Source organism: Thunnus maccoyii, chromosome 5 (genome assembly GCF_910596095.1).
Source record: "Thunnus maccoyii chromosome 5, fThuMac1.1, whole genome shotgun sequence".
NCBI lineage: Eukaryota > Metazoa > Chordata > Actinopteri > Scombriformes > Scombridae > Thunnus > Thunnus maccoyii.
In genome coordinates this window covers 21239797-21260748 of record NC_056537.1, presented here as the reverse complement: position 1 = coordinate 21260748, position 20952 = coordinate 21239797, and the positions used below count along the sequence as shown (strand labels likewise).

Genomic DNA, 20952 nt, shown 5'->3' with positions numbered 1-20952 from the left:
GTTAATGTAAATATACAGCGTAAACACGGGGAGGACCCCTTTTGAATACTGAAGGTGTGCGCGTGTGCACGCGTGCGCGTTCACGCGAGCCAGTCACTCTGTGTTGTTGCCCGGGGCAGGACCGACAGGGTAACCTACTCACACATCTCCAGTCGTCTAAAGCTGCGTTGTCAGTAACCATGGCACCGGCCCAGCTGTGTGCTCGAACACGTGCATCGCGGTTCTTTATTAATCTCAGCATGAGTGCAGCTCTCCCACCTTCATCTGGGTGTTTTGATAAAATAATAATAATAGGCTAATAACAATAATAATAATAACAATAATAATAATGATAATAATGTGACAGTGATTGGCGGGATAATTACAAATGGAAGTTTTGTGACTTTGACTTTTTGATTTGTCTGATCTCCTAAAACAATTAATATAATTTTTTAATAAGATCACATTTCCCAAAAAGTAATTAATTGTTTTTGGAGACTATACTGTTTTTAGTAGTCATAATGTAAGTAAGCGCTTTCCACAAAAATATGTGTTATTACAAATTACAAAAGTTGTATAAATGACTCCATAAACTTAAGCTGATTGTCAGTGACACCTGTTCCCTTCTTATGAACATTAAAGTGTTCAAAAACATTAAAATCTGAGCCCCTGTAATGCTCTCACATGCCTTATGATCACATTACTTCTTCCTGTAAGTCATGTGACATTTTCTGGCTGGCAGCATATGGCTCTCTTGTGTAACAGTGCTGACAAAGAACGATCCAATCACTCCCGCTCTCAAATGAAGTGTGACCTCTTCTGCGCTGGCTTTTCATTAACTCATACCTGCTGCTCTGCCTCTGTACTTTCCCTTTCTTCTCTTAAATGTGACTACAAGTGAAATCATCTCGCAGTCGTCTGTTGAAATCCCCCTTTGTGTCTTCCTGCCCCCCTTCCCTCCTCTTCCTTTTCCTCCACAGTATGCTGCCTGCTCTATATGTGGCACTGGAGCTGCTTAAGGAATCCAGTCCAAATGTTTTCCATATTAGTTCAGAGCCTTCTCTGTTTCCAAATAGCTGCCGAGTTGGGTTTTATGGTGAGAGGAGGCCTCAGCAGGGAGGGGAAAAGAGGGGGAGAGAGGCAGACGGCAGGCAGGCAGGCTCAGCCACCCAAAACAGTACAGTAAAAGTCGTAAGTACAGAGAGGGGAAAGAGTTTGAAGACAAGAGGAAAAATGAGGCAGGGGCAGAAAGGTTCCTCAGACATGGAGGGCAAGAAGAAGAGAGATGAAAGCCCAGCGCCAACGGACGGCCATAAGTGCAGATTCTTTCGCTTCCCTTTGCTCGTCGCCACGCTCCAGCTGCTGTTGGGGGTGGCTGTCACAGCCGTGGCCTTCCTTATGATGGCCATCAGCCCCTCGCTCCTGGCCAGGGAGACGCCACACTGGGCTGGGATCATTGTAAGCTCCATCCTTACGCTCTAACATCATTCTCATATTTGCATGGAACTTCAGTCTCCCATTTCTGATACTTGTGCATGACCCTCAGCTATATCCCTCAGTGTGTAACTGCCTAACTGCAACACATGAAGCCTGTTTGCACCGTCTGCTCTTTTGGTTGTATGTCCACTAAATCCTGAACATCTGGGCGAATGAGACAAGCCGTGCTGTACTCCAACTTGACCTTTGAACGCCTAAGTAGCATCTAAGCAACTTGCTCTTGTTTACAACCGTGACATGCATGCTTGCTCACACCTCATCATCTGTCATCCCACCATCTGCCTTATCAAGACACACTCATGTAAATACACCATACATGCAGCTACCTCATTAAAAGTTTCATTTTGAAGGATAGGTGTATATTTTAATTACACGTGTAATTTCAAAACTGACATTAAAATAATAGTTGAGTAAAGGCTAAATCACAAGAAATTAAAGAAAATGTGTCTTAAATGTCTTTTCCATGTGAGATAATGTTTGCAGTTTAACTTCATGCACTTAAAGTAGCTGAGTAACATGAGGTCAGTTAAGGTTCGAGCACTAAAAGGAGCTGATGTGTCACTTGAAGTGTTGGAGGTGAAAGCAGTCCAAATCAGTTGAACTCTAACCACTGAAAGCACGTGGAATTGTAGGAAGTTGAGTCGTTGGTTTGCACGTAAGCACTCAAAGAAGTTAAATTAAGAGTTGAAGAGTAAGAGGTGAAACAAGCTGAAATGTCTCTCCAAGAAAACAACTGAAGTCTGTTGACACGTAAGCAGTGAAAGTAGTTGAAGTGTGAGATGAAGTGTAAGAAATGAAAGCAGTTGTAATTTAATTTAAAGAGTAAGAAATAACAGTTTAAATGCCAACTGAATTTAAAATGTGATGAAAGCAAGTGAAATGTAAGTGTGTCGACAGTTGTCAGATTACATTACATGTGAAAAGCACTTTTTTTTTTTTAGGAACCAGTTTGATTATGTTAACATTTTAATCTGTTCATCCAAAGAAAATTAAGATACATGTTTGTCTGTTTTGTGACAAAATGAAAAGAAACAAAAAGATGAATTGTATTTATCATCATAGTTCAGAATCAAATTCAAAGTCACGTTTTGGAGTGAGGAAAAAAAAAACATGTTGTTCCTGTTTGGGTCCTATCTATCACAGATGCCATCTGCTCTCAAAAACATCCCTGGACACCAACATCCCGAGTTAGATCCTCACGAGATTCAGCCGAGTGAAAAACACTGAGGTCATCAAGAACTTTCCAGAAAATCCTGAATGCTTAAGAACCTGGGAAAAACATTTAAATAAGATGCTGCACGTTAGTCACAAGACTCCAATTGCACTGAGGAGATAGAGTGTGAGTGTGTCTGTGTGTGTGTGTGTGTGTGTGTGTGTGAGAGAGAGAGAGAGAGAGAAAGAGAGAGAGAGAGAGAGAGAGTAATGTAATCAGATGACGGCTTACTGCTGAATCATGCAATATTAACAGACACCCCTGAAAAACTGGACACAAAGATTTTCTAGACCAAGATTCTCAATAGCACAGCAAACATACTATATATCTCATACTGTATAATATAAACATAATACAGTCTATTGAAATAATATCATGGATGCATCAAGTCAGGAATGCATGAGTTGAGTACATTCTTTGTGGTAATGAAAGCCCACAAAACAAATATTCTATTGAGAAATAGTCCAATATGAGTGAATCTTACCAAACTATGCCAATCATTTTTCTGTGTATTGTTGCAGCTGTGTTTGGTCGCCATCGTTGGCTTTGTCCTGTACTTTCTCCACTACCTCCCTGATGAGAGGTCATCTATGCAATTCTTTGTTAAGGTGAGTCTATACGCACCCTGATATGATGTTTTATAGAAGTTATTTGTGATTGACAGTCTGTCATGCCATGTACGGACCCAAATCAGGCTCTCTAATAAACTAATAACACGAATAACAATCCCATTTGTTCTTAGGGAACTGCAGCAAAAAGAGCTCTGCAGGGATTCCTCTGAGTGGATGAGCGCATTCATTAATATGACTCTATCGTTTAGCTTAATTAGCCAGACAATATATGCAGTTGGAATTTCAAGGCAATTAAAATCAGTCCACCATTGTTTGCTACTGAGAAGCAGATCATTGAAGCAGCACCCTTTTTTTTCTCATGTGTGCATACCAGTTTTCAAATATGCACATATGATGTTAAGAGAGTGTTTCAATACACTTTGCTAATATTTTGCATGAAGAGGTGCGGCTAATTTGCAAAATGGTATTTGAAGAAAGGCGAGATAAAAAAAGCCCATTTCAAGTGTATTTGTACTGTATAGTTTTACCACCAGACTCTGTGAATCACCAAAAACAGGAATTATCTCAATACATCTAAATATACAAAGTTTATATAGCAGATATTAGATAGTCTAAGTATTTAGAGTTTGTCAAGGAAGCACAATTGCAGTGAACATCTTTTAAAACAATTAATATTGTGTGTGCCAGAACAGCTGCAGTTAGCACTCTGTGTCTCTTTATTTGGCCCTCAAAACAAATGTGCCTTCATTTATTAATATCATTTATTCAAAGAGCTCAGTAAACGTCTGGCTTAACCATATTCACTTTTCGCTTAAGAATTTCTGGCTTTACAGACAGCTCATTTATTTATTTCAGTTGCCCTTGGCATAAGGCGAGTAACAAGTCGAGTGAGTAGAGAATGTGCTGTAGCTGGAGACATTTCTCAAGTGAAGTGTTGCTATGTTGTCAGAAGAGGGTCTTGGCTCTCTGATAACCCTTTCAAATCTGTATATTTTATGTCCAGACGCTCACTTTCTCAAGTGTGAGTTTACATTCTCACACTAAAAGGTATTCCAGGATACCACATGGACTGTAAACAACAATTGAATGTTGACTCCTCTCAGTTTCTACCTGCTAAATCGGGCACATGATGTCCACGGAAGCACTTGTTGATGTACTTGCTGTACATACACCTCCCTGTCACCAACCACACTCCAGATTTCACAGCTGTTCCAAAATTAACATAAATGCCATTTCAAATCAAGCAGTGCTCATCACTTGCATAATTCCATAAGCAGCATGTAACTGCGAGCGAACACACCAGTGAATGAGGGCTCCTGTTATATAAGCGATGGATTAAGATGAAGGTTTAGCGTTATTGAGATTGTGCAATTGCATAAACAACACAGAGCCTCTGTCACATTTTACAGCTGTATTTTTAGACACAACACACTCGCACAGGACTTAAGGTGGGAAGCGCTGCGGCTGTAGCTGCAGGCCAGTCTTACATGTGCGGCGTCTGCTCTGTGTTAAGAGCTGGGCTCCTACTCTGAGGGTCAGACCTTGGCCTGTAGTATTGTGGGTAATCTCTTTGAAATGAACTTGCTATAGGCACAGAGCCAGCATGTCTGTTTCTAAGCTACAGTTTTGGCTCTCTGGGTTAATCATGAGACAACAGACTACAGCAGGAGCCAGATTTCTAGAGTACAAAACACACTGAGTGGAAGATAGAAAAAAAAAGCTTTCCTTGAAAGGTGAAAGTGCACGACCTCACACTTCTCTGCCCTCCACAGCTCCTGTACTTTGTCCTGTGTGCAATTGGCCTGGTCATTTCAGTGCTGGTTATGGCGTTTGCTGGACACCACTACTCACAAGCCAATAGCTTCACCTGTGAGCAGGTGGGAGAAGACTGCGAGTGCAAGCTGGAGCCAGAGGACCCGATAGCTCGCACCTTCACCTACGAGGGAGTCAGTGACTGTGAGGTGATCAATGGGACGCTCACACTCTACTTCCTGCTCCAGATTGTGCTGAACCTGGTACAAGCACTCGTCTGTGCCGTCGGTGCCTTCATCCTATGGAAAGACCGCTACCAAGTCTTCTTCGCTGGTCTGCAGATTGGATCTCCCTCCTTCCAGCAGTGGCAGAAGGTTTAATGTCATGACCATGGCAGGTCAGGATGAAGAAATGACACTGTTAAGGACAGGGACATTTGCCTTTTTGGTGTGCGCCTATGTGTGTTTTCTTTTATGTCGGTTCATATTTGTTTTTTTGTGGTGGTTGTATTATAATGGCTTTTTGTACGAATTTTGTATATTATGTAACTTTATACTTCCAGTTGCCACTGTTATGAAAATCCATAATATAAATAGATGAAGAGGAAAAAACAACTGATCTGTTTTTGAAAAACATTACCACATATTAATGTTTCACAATGTTCAAACAATCTTAACATTTGCTCCTATGCAGCTTATATACAATTGTAACACAAGACAATTTATAAGCATAATATTGAAAACAACATAAACTCCAAAACTCTAGGTCTCGCAAAATCCCCTTTAGTTTGAGTTACTGAGATTTAATAATCATGATCTTTTGCTGCAGTGATGCTTTAGGAGGCACACTGAATCACTGTGTTGTCAAATTACGGCTTGCAAATGTTAAATGGTACTGCTTTATGTTTTGGAAAACTGCTTTTCTCACAGTAAAAAAGATCACATACTGAGGCTACAATGTCAGTGCAAGATCCCCTTTAATCTGAATTACATGAAAAAATAGCACACACTTTATTAGTTTATTGTTTTACAACCAGGAAATCACATTATTTTGAAGTTTTTAACTATATATTCTTTGCAGCTGTCTGCTGTTATACAAACAAACATTTAAAAAAGCAATCGGGTGAATTATTTCCATGAATAACCTGCTTTGTGTCATTTGCTACTCTTAAATCTTATGCAGATTCGTGAATATTTTGTGTAAAGTCCTTGATGAAAAACAAGAGTAAAGTATTTTAAACCCTGTAATACTTCAAAAAGTCCAGTTACATGCACCAAAAACTGATCCTGACAGCAGACACACAACCCAGGCAGACATAAGTCTGGATCCAGACTGGGGCTCAGAGCTGGGCTGTGGCTTGCGAAGGTGGATGCCAGGCCACTAGCCAGCATGACTCAAACAGCCTGTAGGAGTCAAACTACTGCCGCCACAAAAGGGAGGGAGAACGGGCTGGGGTGAGGAAAGGGGGACTCAGACAGGCAGCTGGACTGTGGCATTCAAATCATCTCAGTCTGTTTGCAGGATGGAGGAAAGCCACAAAACAACCACATTTATTTTTGGTTTGCATTTTAAAAACAAGCTTGACTTGCCCAACCTTATAAAGAGTTTAAGTTTAATTTTATTCTTACTCTTCACAGCAGTCACCTACAGTAAACATGCTGAGCAGAGAATGGTGAATGTTAGGTAATTTCCGTTGCAAATTAAGTGGCACATGTACCCAGAGGGAGGATGTAACAAGTGTGCAGTGTTACATCTACTTTGTCAATGATGGAAAAAAGGTTGACTGACTGGGGGATTATAAATATGACTTATTTTTCACAGAAGTCGTACACGTCTTGATTAGGAACTGAGCGTTTCATCTGGATAGAGATGCAAATAAGTGCATTTCCTCTTTCATGACTGTCATATTGTTTGTGGTTACAAATACACATCTTTGTGTCAGTCATGTGCAGTTTTCTTTTTCTTGTTTTGTCACCATACATATACAGAGAAGCAGCCAAATCAGACCCAGAACGTCAGTCATATTCAAATGAATGGATTTGCTTCTGCAACTAATTGCATTATTAGTCGTAGTAAAGATTGAAAGCTGAGCACAAAGAGAGCATCTCTATCTTTGCATCCTCCAAGACATGCTCAAACGCAATAAACTGTACCTAAACATGCGTCCAGCATTTCCATCAAAATTTATGGTAAAACGCACATTGTACCAGAATCTGTCATTCATATCAACAACAGTTCTCAAAGTAAAGCCTGAATCCAAATGTATGACTAATCTGTGACATCAGGAAGGCAACGTTGTGTCTGTTTGAACATGGTTGTGATGGTTATCCAAGTACCCAAATGTACTATTTGTGTTTGGTGACTTCAAGATTGCTTTAGATGGTTCTTTAGATAAGTGGCCTCCAAGTGCAAACAATTCTTCAGCTTCTAATCTGATGGCATTCATGTAAAAGTCCCATTTGGTAGATATATGGATAAAACATATCTAATGTTTAACTTTATACATTGAATAATAAAGCATGCACTATGTCATGCATAGATTATTGGTTAGTTTCTGATTGTTTAGATGGGAATAACATTACTGTTAATATAATAATGACTCCACTAACAGGCCACAGAGCTGTGTCACTCCAAGTCTCTTTTAGATCGAACACTAATCATACATTTAGAGGCTCAACATAATAATTCTGTTTTAAAACATGATTTAGTGATGAATAAGGTCCAAACATTGTTTCTGGAACAAAGCTTTAATTGCTTTTTCAGAAATTGGGCATTTTTAAAATTTGAGATGAGAAAATATTTAAGAGAGTCCTTTTTGTCTAAATCTAAGAAAATTGAAGAAACAAAGGTAATTACTAGAATAACTGCTCTCACTCAAATTATGTCTGAAAATCTATCAGAAAATGACACACAGGATTTAATTTTACAACAAAATTAATTGAATGAAATATACAGAATGAGAGTGGAGAAAGCTTTTGTGAGGTCAAGGAGAAAATAGTTGGAGGAAGAGGAGCAAAACTGCCTATTTCTTCCCATTAGGAAGCCAATTCTATTCAAAAACTCAATGTCAGTGGAGTTATTACTGATGATCCCCATAAGATAGTTAATTACTGTCCCACATTTTCTAAAAAAAATGTATGAGTCACAGTATAATGAGGTAGCAGCTAACCATTTTTTAGGATATCTCACCGAAACAAAGTCAATTAAGAATGACCGCAAAGATTTTTGTGATAGCCCAGTAACTTCAGGTGAAGTCCTGATTGCAATTCATCACCTAAAACTCAATAAATCTCCAGGGGTTGACGGCTTAATATTTTACATTGCTTTTGCAGATCAACTAGCCTTCTTCCTCCATGGTGTGTTTATAGAACGCAAAATCAAACTCTTCCTCTCACTTAATCTCAAGGACTTTTAAGCCTAGGAAAGATCCACTTTGGATTGACAAATGGCGGCCAATATGCCTTCTTAATACTGATCACAAAATCCTCTCTCCAATTTTTGCCAAAAGAATAAAAGCTGTTTTGGACCATTACTGATGAAACCCAGATTGGTTTTATGAGACATAGACATATATCTAATGACATCAGGCTTATGCTAGACCTTATTGACTATGCTGACTATGATTTTATTTTGTTTCTAAATCTCTGCAAGGCATTTGACACAGTCAAACACAACTTTATATTTTAGGCCTTGGAGATCTTTGGTTTTAATTCTTACTTTTGCACAGCTATCAAGATGATGTGTAAGAATGCAAATTGTCCATTTAAAATGTATGCCAGCATCTCTCCTAGATTTGACTTAAATTGTGGAGTCACACAAGGCCGTCCTGTATTGCCATGCTTGTTCCTGATTTGTGCTCAACTACTGTCTGACTTCATTAAGCTCAGCCCCTTGAAAGGTATCACAATAGTTGAAAATAAGATCATTATTAGTCAGCTGGCTGATGATACCACTTTATTTTTAAAGGATGCTTCACAGGTTTCAGTCACCATTGATACAATTAAGACATTTTCTTGTGCCTCTGGGCTCTGTTTAAACATCAGTAAGTGTGAGCTGTTCCCTCTATTTCTAACATTTCCTGTGAAAGATTCAGTCACTTACTTTGGAATTGTTATTAACAAAAACAAAGACACTGGATGCTCTTTGAATTTCAACCCCATCATAGGAAAGGTGCAGAAAAAAAAATACATTCATGGCTTCAAAGAGCTTTATCTCTTAGAAGAAGAATTTTGCTGACAAAGACAGAGGGCATGTCCTGACTTACTTATGCAGCCTTATCTCTAGATGTGAACAAACAGACCTCTGTGGCCAGTGATTACATGCTTTATAATTTTGTGTGGAGAAACAGAATACATAATGTTAGAAAATCAGTCTTAATGAACTCCCATGAACATGGTGTCCTGAACTTTCTTTCTTCCGAACTTTCTCCACCCTTAACAATATTTTCAAGATACATTGGATTAAACAGTTTCTTAGAAACCTGATTTCAATTTGGAATTTTATTCCCAGTTATTTGTTCTCAAAACTTGCAGCCCCATAAAAATTCTCAAATTCTAACAAACAAATGCTCCTTTCCTGGTATTTAATTTATAAACATAATACCCCCCCCCCCCCCCCCCCCCCCCCAGAGATACCACATCTGGAACAATAGAGACACATTATATAAACATAAAATCATTATTCTTGAGAAACCGGTTTGTCCGTGGAATTTATCTGGTTAATCAGCTCCTTAATTCTAGTGGTGCATTAATGTTATATTCAAGAATGGTATTCCTATAACATCAAGGGAAGATGTTTTAGTTTTTGATGAATCCCTTCTGGTGTCGTAATGCTTCTTAGAAACACAGCAGCATCTGAACTGATTGGATCCTGTTGTTACTAGTTTTGGTCGGATCTGTTTCTCCTCTAAAAAGAGCAATAATAACAGGGATATATGTGCTTTATTTCAAAGAGAAATAGTCTCTGTCACTTTTACTAAAGCAAATTAATACTATATCATCAATTTGATTTTATTTTGTGCAAAATCACATATTCATAAATCTAAGTTTTCCAATTATAAACCATCTTTTTTAAGATTTGAGCTGATTTATGAGTGCTGTCAGTGTTCTGATCCCCTGGCTTTATCTGTTATGTTCTTTCTATATGTTTACCATGCTGTTTTTTAATAAATAAATAAATAAATAAATAAATAAATGAAGAGCCTGGTTGTGATTTACTGTAATCATAACTGTTAATTTACACTGTTAACTGTGATTGCTCACAGCCATTAACTGATCGGTTCCCTCTGAGATCACCTTTCGTGCTAATACATTTCTGAAAATGTCCTAAATCACATTATTATTTAACTTTTTCAAATATCTGAAACGTCATCACAGTTTGTTTTTTTTGAGTGATGATGGAGCTCTGTCGAAGAACAGTTTGCAAAATTAGTGTCGAAATCAATAACAAGTGTCATGTTTTACAGCAATGTCAACATCTCCAGTTATGTTGTTTTGAGCAGATACTAAATGTGGGTTCAAAGAGCTGAAATATTGTGGAGGTGATTTATGAATTCTGTTTAATGATGCATTTCACATATAATATCACAGCCTATGTACTGCAGCTACGTGTGATGGATGGCAGGCAAGTGTTTTTCCATGTGTTTTGTGTTATGGTGTCGATTCATCATGTGACTACAAAGGCTCAATTTCGCAGCCAGACACAGGAAGTCACATGCCAGTCATCATGGGGGCATGTTTATTTATAAAAAATGACAGCAAGGAGGGACCTTCCGCCCTGCTCCTCGCTGCTCAGTAACAACTTTCTGTGTGGTCAATTGATCTTTCAGGGCAAAAACACTGAATGATATCTGATTCTGGTGGCCACTGACACTGCTGTGAGTCTTTAGAGGAGACAGAAGAAAGAAGATCAATATGTGTATTGACACAAATCACAACAACTTTCACAGAAACTTGAAAACAACAGGCTGAACTCTGATCCAATATTTTAATTGTGCAGCTAATAATGTCTATCTGGAGTATATATTGTTGATATCTATTTAAATATTTAGTTTAATTTGAATTTATAGTTTAAATTTATCATTGAGAGATGTCAGTTTGGTCTGAAACAGTCCATTTAAAAGTCAAAACGTCTGCTTCACTCCCACTGGACAAACTGCTGCTTCCAGCCACAGAGTTTGGGATGTTGCCTTGTATTTATTGACTTTCTCTGGGTGTTTTCTCACTCTCACTATTAAATACACACCAGCTAAGCACGTGACTTTAAACTGTGGCTTGCAAAGAGATTCAAAAATGACTGTGATCCAGGTAGTGTGCATAAAGTAAACGATACACTGCTCACGTGCGTTAAAAAGGTTCAGTGTGTTCTGAGAGGATGTAATGTGATAGACCCTCTTGTGTATTATCCTAAGCTGATTTTTCCAAGTTATTTAAAAAGTTCTTTGGTAACTAGACGCCAAAGTTAAATGCTTTCTCTCCCTGGTCAAAACATAAATCTTGATACAGATCAGAGCAGTAGATGTTTGTTTGGTATCACACGATGGCAAGAAGACTTTGCCAGACAGTAATGATGGTCCTGGTATTATCATCTACCCTCCCCTCCATCTCTGAGTCCAATACATTCCAGTAATGCTGCACTTTAGCCTTCTTGTCTACGCAGTGACAGCTGCTCACCATTATGGCACTGCGTGAGCTAATTTTAATGGCTGTCACAGGCAGCAGGAGCAAATGCAGGCCTGCCAGCGTAAACAGCGGACTGGAGCCAAGAAGGATGGGCTTCTCTGTAGAGGGTAAATGACAGGACGGGATAAAAGACCAGTTGAGGCCTTTTGTGATTTGTTTATCATCTCAAATATGTTACACAAGCATAAACATGCAGATAATCAACCAGCCACAGCTTTGAATAATCCATTTCCAGTAGTGCTAAATTACCAACAATGTGGATGGATATGCGGATGACAGTCCTCAATATAACCAATGTTTTATACCTGCAAAGGAATTTCATTATTTCACAAATAAAAATATGGCTTGGAAAAGGAAAAAAACTACCTTTTGAACAGACAGAAGTACTCAATACAGTAACTTCAGATGATTACATTTGACATCTGCTAGTCTAATCTGTAATTTAATTACTTCATTCAATTTTAAAGAGTATTAAACTCTCATGAGGTGAGCTGATGTGAGAACAAAGGTTAAATTCCAGCGTCTGGTCCAGATTCTCTGTGCATCATATCAGCCACAGTATTAATTAGCTGCAATGAAATATCAAGATGAGCTAAACAAAAGCAGTGCAGTGACAGCATGCACAATGTATCTGTGAACTCTGCTTTTAATATTAGATGACTAACCGTGCTGCATGAGCCGAAACATGATCCTGACTTTTTCTAGGTCCTTTGCTCCCTTCATGGACAAGTCTGAGTGTGAGTTAACACTCTGTGTGGGTGGGTGGTTGGGTAGGGGGTCAGGGTGAGTGTGAGGGAGTACTCAGTCATCCCCAACAACAACAACAAGGGACTGAAACAAGCTGTAGACTAAAAACCACTCCAAAACCACTCGTTACAAATTTATTATAACATCTGACCACATAAAAGACATTTTTCTATACACTTTGTTTAAACAAAAAGTGTCAAAATACAGTTTCCATCAGGTGCATGCACTCATAATTTGCCATTAGTATGTGCAAATTTAAAAACACAAGTTCAGACGTATCCATTGCAGTCCAAGAGAGACTAGTGAAAATGATTTACACAAAAACAGTTTAAGAAACAGTAGAAGATGAAGATAAGAGCAAATACAGTAAATATTACCTTATTAACTGACATCTCTATGGAAATGAGGATGTTCATATTGTAACAAAGAACTGTAAGCATACCATCTCCAGTCAGTACTACATTATGTACCAATATTAGATTTAGACATAAAAGAATTTTCAAGTAAGTTCTGCACATGTAATCATTATTTCTATTCACATTTCTGTTACTTATATACTCTGTAGAAATCTGTAAGAAGGCAACTGAAATGGTGCAGTGAATGCATTTCTAAACAGAATAAAAAGCATGCAAAAATGATACCCAAAACTAACTAATGTCTCCAGGTTACAGGCCTAACTTTTTTCCCTTTTTTTTTTTTTTTTTTTTAAAAGTGCACTTTCAGCTATTGCAATGTACTGTTGATAAAACTTAATGAGTGAGGCAGCATGATTCCTTTTCCAAAATGCTAAAATAATATTCCAGTTATGAAGAGCACATTTTTTTAGCAATTCAAATAGAAATCTAAAAGGTTAAGGGGAGAATACTTGATGTTAGTGGACACACTCTTCCCCTGGAGACCAATCAGAGAAAAAACCACAAACTCCCCTTACTTCTCAGTTCACAGCCAATCACTGATCTCTGTGCGGGCGGTTTTGTCCGCTCACTGACACATCAGCAATGAGCCAGTCGAGAAATGACGGTAAAGAGAAGGCCGTCCACAGACTTGACAGCACTTAACCATTAACCTTACCTTAACATTTCCCTCGACCTCGGTCTGGCACACTAACACTACACTGGCAGATGTGTGCCATGCCTAGCCAATCATTCACAGAGACGAGTCCCTCTGCATACCAGAGTGTGTACAGACAGCCTGTAACGTGTGCTCCTAATGACTGAATGAGCACATAAGATACAGTTTGTATCCCATAAGGCAATGTTTGTGTCATAAAAAAGGCACTATGTCAAAAATGATGTGTCAGCAGTTGCTGGCCTCTTGCAATTTGACATTAGTAATTGTAGGTGTACATCTAAGTACATATATTGTTCTCAAGGTTGGAGTTTATGTGTGTCTGCATTTCTATCTGGTTTATACTGCGAGCCTGCAGCTGAGAGGCCGGTCATTGTGTCCTGTTTGAGCCTTGAGCCCTTCAGTGAGCTGGGATGTGATGGTTTGGCTGAGGAGGACCCAAGAATCCAAGCCTCTGCTTGTTCTTCCTCTGCTCCGTCATCTGTGGAGGAGACAGAGAGAAAAAAAACACCAAGCTTTACATCTAGCAAACACATGATATGCAAACGTGTATTACTGCTATTACTGTTCTAGTGGGCACTTTATTATGCAAAACAAAATGTTCCCACTATGTTCACACATAATTACTGCATTCCAGAGGGGAACATTTATGTATTTGAACTTGGAGTGTAGGTAAAATGACTTTGTAAATTTCTACTCAAAGAGCAAGTAAATTTATTTAGACGAAACAAAATGAATCTTCGGCTCATTACTTTAAGAAATGAATCTGGATTAGCTGATGCACGTTAAAAATACTGAATGGCACAACCAGACTTTTTGAATTACTCATTTCAAACTCTGCAAACAATTATTCTGTGACGGCTTAGTATTAATTTTAAATTTCCGTTTCAACATTTGACTGAGACGTTATAAAAGAGATAAATCCTCTCCATAGTTGTATGCAAATTGCTTTGTTCAGCACCGCTGTTATGACTGGAAACCAAAATGTCCCCTGGAAACTTTAGAGGACACCATCACGTGTGGGCGTGTTATTGTGCAGAAGTGTGACCTGCATGTTGGATGTTGTATAAGTGTGTGTGTGGGGGGGGGGATTTCATGAATCAGAAGCGCCTGATTTCTCACAACCATCAGATTTGCAATGGTTTCAGCACTGACGTCATATGTGAAGGCCACTGGCTCTGTAAACCATGAAGTGTACATGCAGATTACAGGAAACTGTAAACTGTGCAGAATCCTGAAACCCACAAAAACACATTAGAGCGCCCGCGCACACACACCATGCACACAATCTTAGCTCTGATGTGTCAAGAGCCGAAGTCAGTTCAGGTTGTAACAAGGGAGGAGCTGCAGGAGAATCTTCCTCCCAGTCAGAAACACTGAGAGACCTGCAGGCCTCCCCTTGTGACTGCAGAGCTGTGGCCTCACCTAGTTCTGTGCAAACACACTCAGTTCTTGATGTCTTTGCCAAAAGTTCTGTTCATCATAAAGGGGGAGTGAAATCCTGACTAACCCCATGACTACAAATGAGTCAGTACAGCCCAATGTACACCTAGATGAGAATAAGACAGCCTGGGGTTGACCCAAACTGCAGATTCAGAGATTGCTCAAGGGAACTTCAACAGCACACAAACTTAGTTTTTACAGGGGTTAAACCCAGGATGCCGACCAGCAGGGAGAATGTTACAGACTTAACTGCTTGTTAGGGTCGACAAAGGTTGTTGTTTTGTTTATTGGAGTGTGATCCTCCCCCAGCAGGAGCTGTTTTCACACATCTGGCAGAAGAGGAACAAGGACAGGCCTGTGACTGGGATCACATGCATGGGAGGCAGGTGATGAGAGTGAACAGTCACACTGCAGCAACAGAGCTAGTCATCCAAACAGCCAGAGGCTCACTGGCGGCTCTCAGTCGCGTTGATTACTGACGTGATAGTCACCTGTCGTGCTGCGTTCAGGAGCATCAAAGGTCTGATAGAATCCATTTGGACTGCTCAGTACAGAGATATAGAGCAAAATAAGACTGCTGATGCTGCCTCTTGCATGTGACCTCTTGCCCCGTGGGTGTTTTTAGGTGAAAGGTGTCTCAAGGTCAGTTAGCACGTGGAGTGAACAGTTGACTGAACAGCATACAGCCAAACACGATGTTGTTACATCAGTTTTTTTAAAAACAGGAGACTATTAATGTTATTCATTAGCCATGTAGTTCGGACTACCACAGCGCTCAGATCAGAGCTTTTCCCACTACAGTATGAAAATGGCCTGAAGTGGCACTCTACCTGTTCCTTGAGCTCAGCCAGCTGGCCAGAGAGCTGAGCCACCAGAGTGACAGTGCTGTCCAGTTTCTCCTGCAGAGAGCGCATCTCATTCTGCTCGTTGTCTCCCTCGCTGCTCACCAGAGACATGGCTCTCATTCGGGGGAACCACTCCAAGTTCTTCTCCTGGGAGACGAAAGGGAGACATGGGATATGAGAGAAGCGGTGAGAGAGGTGAAAGGAATAAAGGGCCGAAATAAAGCTGACTCAGTAGGTCAGAGAGACGGCAGCAACAGTATGTTGGCACAGACAACGACAAGCAGGATTTGCATAGACATGCGGGGAGTATTACAGTGCTAAAGCCAGACTGCAGGAGGAGAGTAAACAGAGAGGTATTGGTAACTGGAGAAGGGCGTGAAGGTTTAATATTAATCATTCCATCAGAATGGAGGCTGCTCTCTGCTTTGCGCTTGACAGTGTAACATTTTTTAACCAGCATTGCTATCTCTTGGATACTGCAGAAAGCAATTATACACCAAATGAACAGTAACTGGCATTTCAATTCTCACCCACTCCATAAACACACTGTTGATGTGGGGATGAGTCACTGTCGTCTATCAAGAACACAACTGGGAGTTTAGTGTTATATTCTGTATGTGTGTGTGTGTGTCTGTGTGTGTACGTGTTTGTGTGTGTGAGTGTGTATGTGTATGCTGATATGCAAAACAGACATTTAGTTTATTGTCTGTTTTTCCAACAGTGCAGTGGACAGAGCAAACCATCTGCAGTAACGCCATGAGAAAACAGGGAGCAAAATGAACCTATAGCATTATGTAATGGACTTAAGTGCGTCTGTGTTTGTACATGTGTGGGTGTGTGTACTGTTGGTGTGCATCTGCATGGATATGTACATAGCAGGATGTGAGCGAGAGTGTGTGTTTTACAACACGCATGCTCTTGTGCGTCTCTGGAAGTGAGACAGACCGCCATTAGCTGATCTTATGTAATATTCCTTTGCCAGTTCTTCTGATAAAAAAAAATACTTAAAAAGGTGCTGAGAGTGGGATTTGACTGGCACCACAGTAAGTCCAGTAGGAGGAGTGAGGTATTCTCCCACCTACTCTTATATAAGAATAGACTTCAGGGATAGAAATACTGATGAGAGTGTGAGACGCTGAGGACAGTGAGGAGAACATGAGGAGAGTAGAGTCTGAGGATGCAGAGGAATGTGGGGTGTGTGGGTTATTTGTTTTTGTTCCTTTGGTTAATGAGTTTATCACACTTTGCTGAGTGGGATATTAATGGCTGTGACATATCATGGGATTCCCGCTCCAAAGTTATAAACAAAATACTTTCGTCACCTATTCCAAACATTCAAATCATTACTACATAATGACTGGCCATGACAAACCTTTGCTTTAATTCTAAGTTTATACATTAAAAGTAAAGTCAAAATCTAGAAAATTGTTCTAAATTTGTGACATATTCTGCCCTTTGTTATAAAAACAGACATGTAGGCCTTATTCAGTGTGATTCATAAAAAACATTGCACAACTAACCATGATCGAAACAATATTTTTAGGTCAGAGAAAGACAAGGCTGATCATCCATAGGTCTGTGAAGCCGTAATGCTCATTACACACCATGCAAAAACACTGCTGAATAGGTGGGAAATGGAAGCTTTGCCAATATTTGATCTTTACCACTAGTTGCAAAATACATGTCGTGCTTGAACTGAGGGTGGTGACAGAGGAAATTAAAGGATAGGTTCATAATGTCTCAAGTCTTTCTTGGAACAATAGTCATGTGCCCACATGAACATTGAAACGGGTTTTGCTCGCTGTAATCATTCCTTTTGTTCATACTGATACCCTCCAAGTGGCTTTCAATGTAAGTGATGGTGGACAAAATCCCATCCTTGTTAACGACTAATTTGAACAGCTGAAGCCTCATATTATCTTCAAATAAACTTTTAAATACATTTTTTGCACTGAAGTGCATTTGAAGGGGATCTTTTTAATAGCCAGTATGAACAGGAGGAATGATTACAACAAGCAAAACCTGTTGTTAAAATTCATGCATTTAGCATGTTGCAGTGATTTCAGCATGTTAGCATGCTACGTTAACACTTAGCTTAAAGTCGCTAACAAAAAGAGAGAATGAAAAGGGCCTTCTGACACTGGTAAGTGTGGAAATTAACTTTAAAAGTGGACATTTTACTATAACTGAGTATCTTTTTATGTAAGTACTTGTACATTAAGTAGGTTAGGAAGGTTCCTGTCAGGATGCCACATTGGTCCTTTTGCAGTTATCATATGTAACAAAGTGTAACTTACTCAGATTACTGCGTAAAAGTCTACTTTACTCTTTTATTGAACTTTTATTATAGTAATCCTCTATTTCAAAATGTTCCACTCTGAGCAACATTAAAGTTAGCTATCAGTATTTTTGAATAGAATACTTTTTCATCCCTGACTACAGGGGAAGCAGTTAGACTGATTAAGTATGACTGCTGAGCTACACATTATGAATCAAGTCTTTCTATAAGAGCCTGTCTGGAAATCCTGGGCTAATTTGGGCCTTTGGCATCGAGGCATTCAAAGAATAAAATAGTTTTCTTTCTCACAGCTTGGAGAATACAGCAAAGGCTCTGTGAGCTCAAAGACAAAGCTTCAACATCTCTGAAACTGAGGGCTATCTGATGCTTGTTTTATCAAGTTATCCAGAACTGATGGATTAAGTAACCTCAAAGATTTAAAAACAGACACTACTAGAGGCGAATACAGTATCCAGTTTGAACGTACATTCACTGATGTCGGTTGAAGCATCATCTCTAAATTAATGTGATAAAGTTCAACTGTGACCGTATAGAATCTGAACTGTCCCATTCTTATCTTGTTGCTATTCATTCGATAGTACAGTAGTCCACTGTGTGAATGAGTCAGCTTTAGTGTTGCTTCAGTGATCAATTTAAACACCTCAGTGAGCATGAATTTACAGACGTTCATGTGCTTCTCACTCTGCTGCTGCCACCATACCACTGGTGTGTTTCACCACGTACTGCACTTCAACTGAGCAGAAAAGCTACAACAACAAAAAACAAAAAAACAGAAATGTCAGTTCGCTGCTGTAAACAGACTGTGGAAACAACCTCAGATGTTTCCAATGTCAGATACCGCAGAAAGTCCAGCAAGGCAAAAATTAGCATTATGGTCGCTTAATGACAAGTTTAAAAATTGTCCCCAAAATGTATTTGATAAAGGGAAATGCAAATGACATTATTATAACCTCTTCCTGACTTTTTTGAAGCAAAAAAAACTGCTGTACACTGCTGTAATGTAAATTAGTGCAGAAATAATAGCTGGTAATTGATTACCACAGTTGATCAACAGAAAATGATCCATTCATCAAAGAAAAATCCAAACATTTGACACTTAAAGCCTCTGAAATATAGAGATTTGGTTGTTTTTCTCCTTTTTATATACAATTTTAAATAAAATACCTCTGGGTTTTTTGACTGTTGGTCAGAAAAAAATAGATATCTGAAGACAATATATGTGATAACTTTAAGCAATTGTCATTGTTTAGATATTTCAGAGACTTTGTTATTCATAAATTATTGAAGGAATAATCATTTAATGTATTTATTATGAAATAGTTTGTGTTATGCTCTTTATATTCCTCAAGGAAAATGCTACCATGTTTTATTAAAATCACATAAAACATCACAGTAGCTCTTTGCATTTTGGGTTGCACTCTGTCCACAGTGATATAGATTATTTATCTTGTATGCAGTACTGCACTTTGGTCAGGAATTTAAACTAAAAATAACAGAGTTCCAGCTGTTCAATGACGTAGTGGTACAACTCATCTCATCAACAGCCACAAAGATACAGATGAGTGTCAAGAGATACAACGACACAGCACACGTAAATAGAGTGTACCAAATGAGTCTGTGGATAGTATCACTTTCCACAGTTACCACACACACACCAACAGGTGCTTCAACTGAGCTGTTTGTTAAATGAGCTCCAATCCTACTACTCATGAAGCAAAATTTGACCTCTGCCCTCACTTTACATCACAAGTGCAGGGTCCTTTTCTATTTGACCGTTTCTGTTACTGCTTTTTTTTGTTACAGACAACATGTCACGTGTGTGTTGTAAAGTAAATGAAGGGTTCATGACGTGATGGTGACTCTGTATGTGTGTGTGTATGTGTGAGTGTGTGTATGTGTGTGTGTGAGAGAGAGAGAAAGGGACAGGACAGCACGTGCCAGGCAGGCTGAGCTATTAGCAGGCCACTTGAGATGGGTTATGTAACAGCGTTGTGGCTGCTGCAGTACCTGCTAGGCCTGTAGTCGCTGTCATAATTTTACACACAAACACCCGCACACAGATTCACATCGCATGCACAGCACACCAGCAGACAGTGTAACACGATCCTATTCTGCTGCTTGCCACCACATCACTCTATCCTACCCAACCAGATGCACTCATTATGAGAGCCAGGATCTGTATGTATGTGTGTGTGTGTGTGTGTGTGTGTGTGTGTGTGTGTGTGTGTGTGTGTGTGTGTGTGTGTGTGTGTGTGTGTGTGTGTGTGTGTGTGTTTGAGGTCATCAGGTTTCAGTTCTTTTCCAACATGCGGATGGGAGGGCACAGTTTTAATTAGTCCAGTAGCTTCATGTTGAGTTGTCGGCCTAAAATTGTAGTGCAGTAGTGCAGGAGATTAGGATAAAGATGGACTTTAACATGTGGAGACCCAACTGCACACTGGCCCCCCTCCCACCTGCCCTCAAAGACACACACACACACACACACACACACACACACACACACACACACACACACACACACACACACACACACACACACACACACACACACACACACTCTCTTACCTACATGTCAAGTCAAATCCTAAAATCCCACTCATGGCTGCGGTGTGGAGAGGACAGATGGAACAAGCTGGTGCAGAGATCAACATCATGGACTCTACTTTCAAATTTAGCTGATTTTCCATTACATCCTCTGTCATTGCACTTAACTGTATATGAGGCAGGTCTGCAAACATGCTAGTGGCTCTCTGAAGCTGCACTTAGTTTAGCATTTTGCTAAAAGCCCTTCTGTAAGTACCTAAGTGTTAGCATGGAAATGTGTGTTCAGTCTCAGGGGATCATCAATGTTGAGTTT

At 39.6% G+C, this 20952-nt stretch overlaps 2 protein-coding genes across 4 annotated transcripts in view; one reads left to right on the top strand and one right to left on the bottom strand.

The window, feature by feature from the left end:
• The first annotated feature begins 951 nt into the window (after window positions 1–951).
• sspn (sarcospan (Kras oncogene-associated gene)) lies at window positions 952–7175 on the top strand. The gene is made up of 3 exons (XM_042410508.1): window positions 952–1437; window positions 3211–3297; window positions 5034–7175. Exons 1-3 carry the CDS (start codon window positions 961–963, stop codon window positions 5391–5393), a joined length of 924 nt encoding a protein of 307 aa, XP_042266442.1. The 5' UTR covers window positions 952–960; the 3' UTR covers window positions 5394–7175.
• A 5385-nt stretch (window positions 7176–12560) lies between these two features.
• Window positions 12561–20952, bottom strand: part of itpr2 (inositol 1,4,5-trisphosphate receptor, type 2) — a 58091-nt gene continuing 49699 nt past the window's right edge. For all 3 annotated transcript variants that reach the window (XM_042411051.1, XM_042411052.1, XM_042411053.1), the window contains 2 exons: window positions 15782–15943; window positions 12561–13989 (listed from right to left, as the gene is read on the bottom strand). In XM_042411051.1, coding sequence (XP_042266985.1) covers window positions 13909–13989; window positions 15782–15943 — 243 coding nt within the window. In that variant the 3' untranslated portion in view covers window positions 12561–13908. The remainder of the gene's footprint in view (window positions 13990–15781; window positions 15944–20952) is intronic.

Bases quoted from the DNA above. Each gene is read 5' to 3' on its own strand.
- sspn (XM_042410508.1), top strand. From the start codon at position 961: ATGCTGCCTGCTCTATATGTGGCACTGGAGCTGCTTAAGGAATCCAGT. The intron at 1,438-3,210 runs GTAAGCTCCATC...GTATTGTTGCAG, and splicing joins CACACTGGGCTGGGATCATT to CTGTGTTTGGTCGCCATCGT. The intron at 3,298-5,033 runs GTGAGTCTATAC...TGCCCTCCACAG, and splicing joins CTATGCAATTCTTTGTTAAG to CTCCTGTACTTTGTCCTGTG.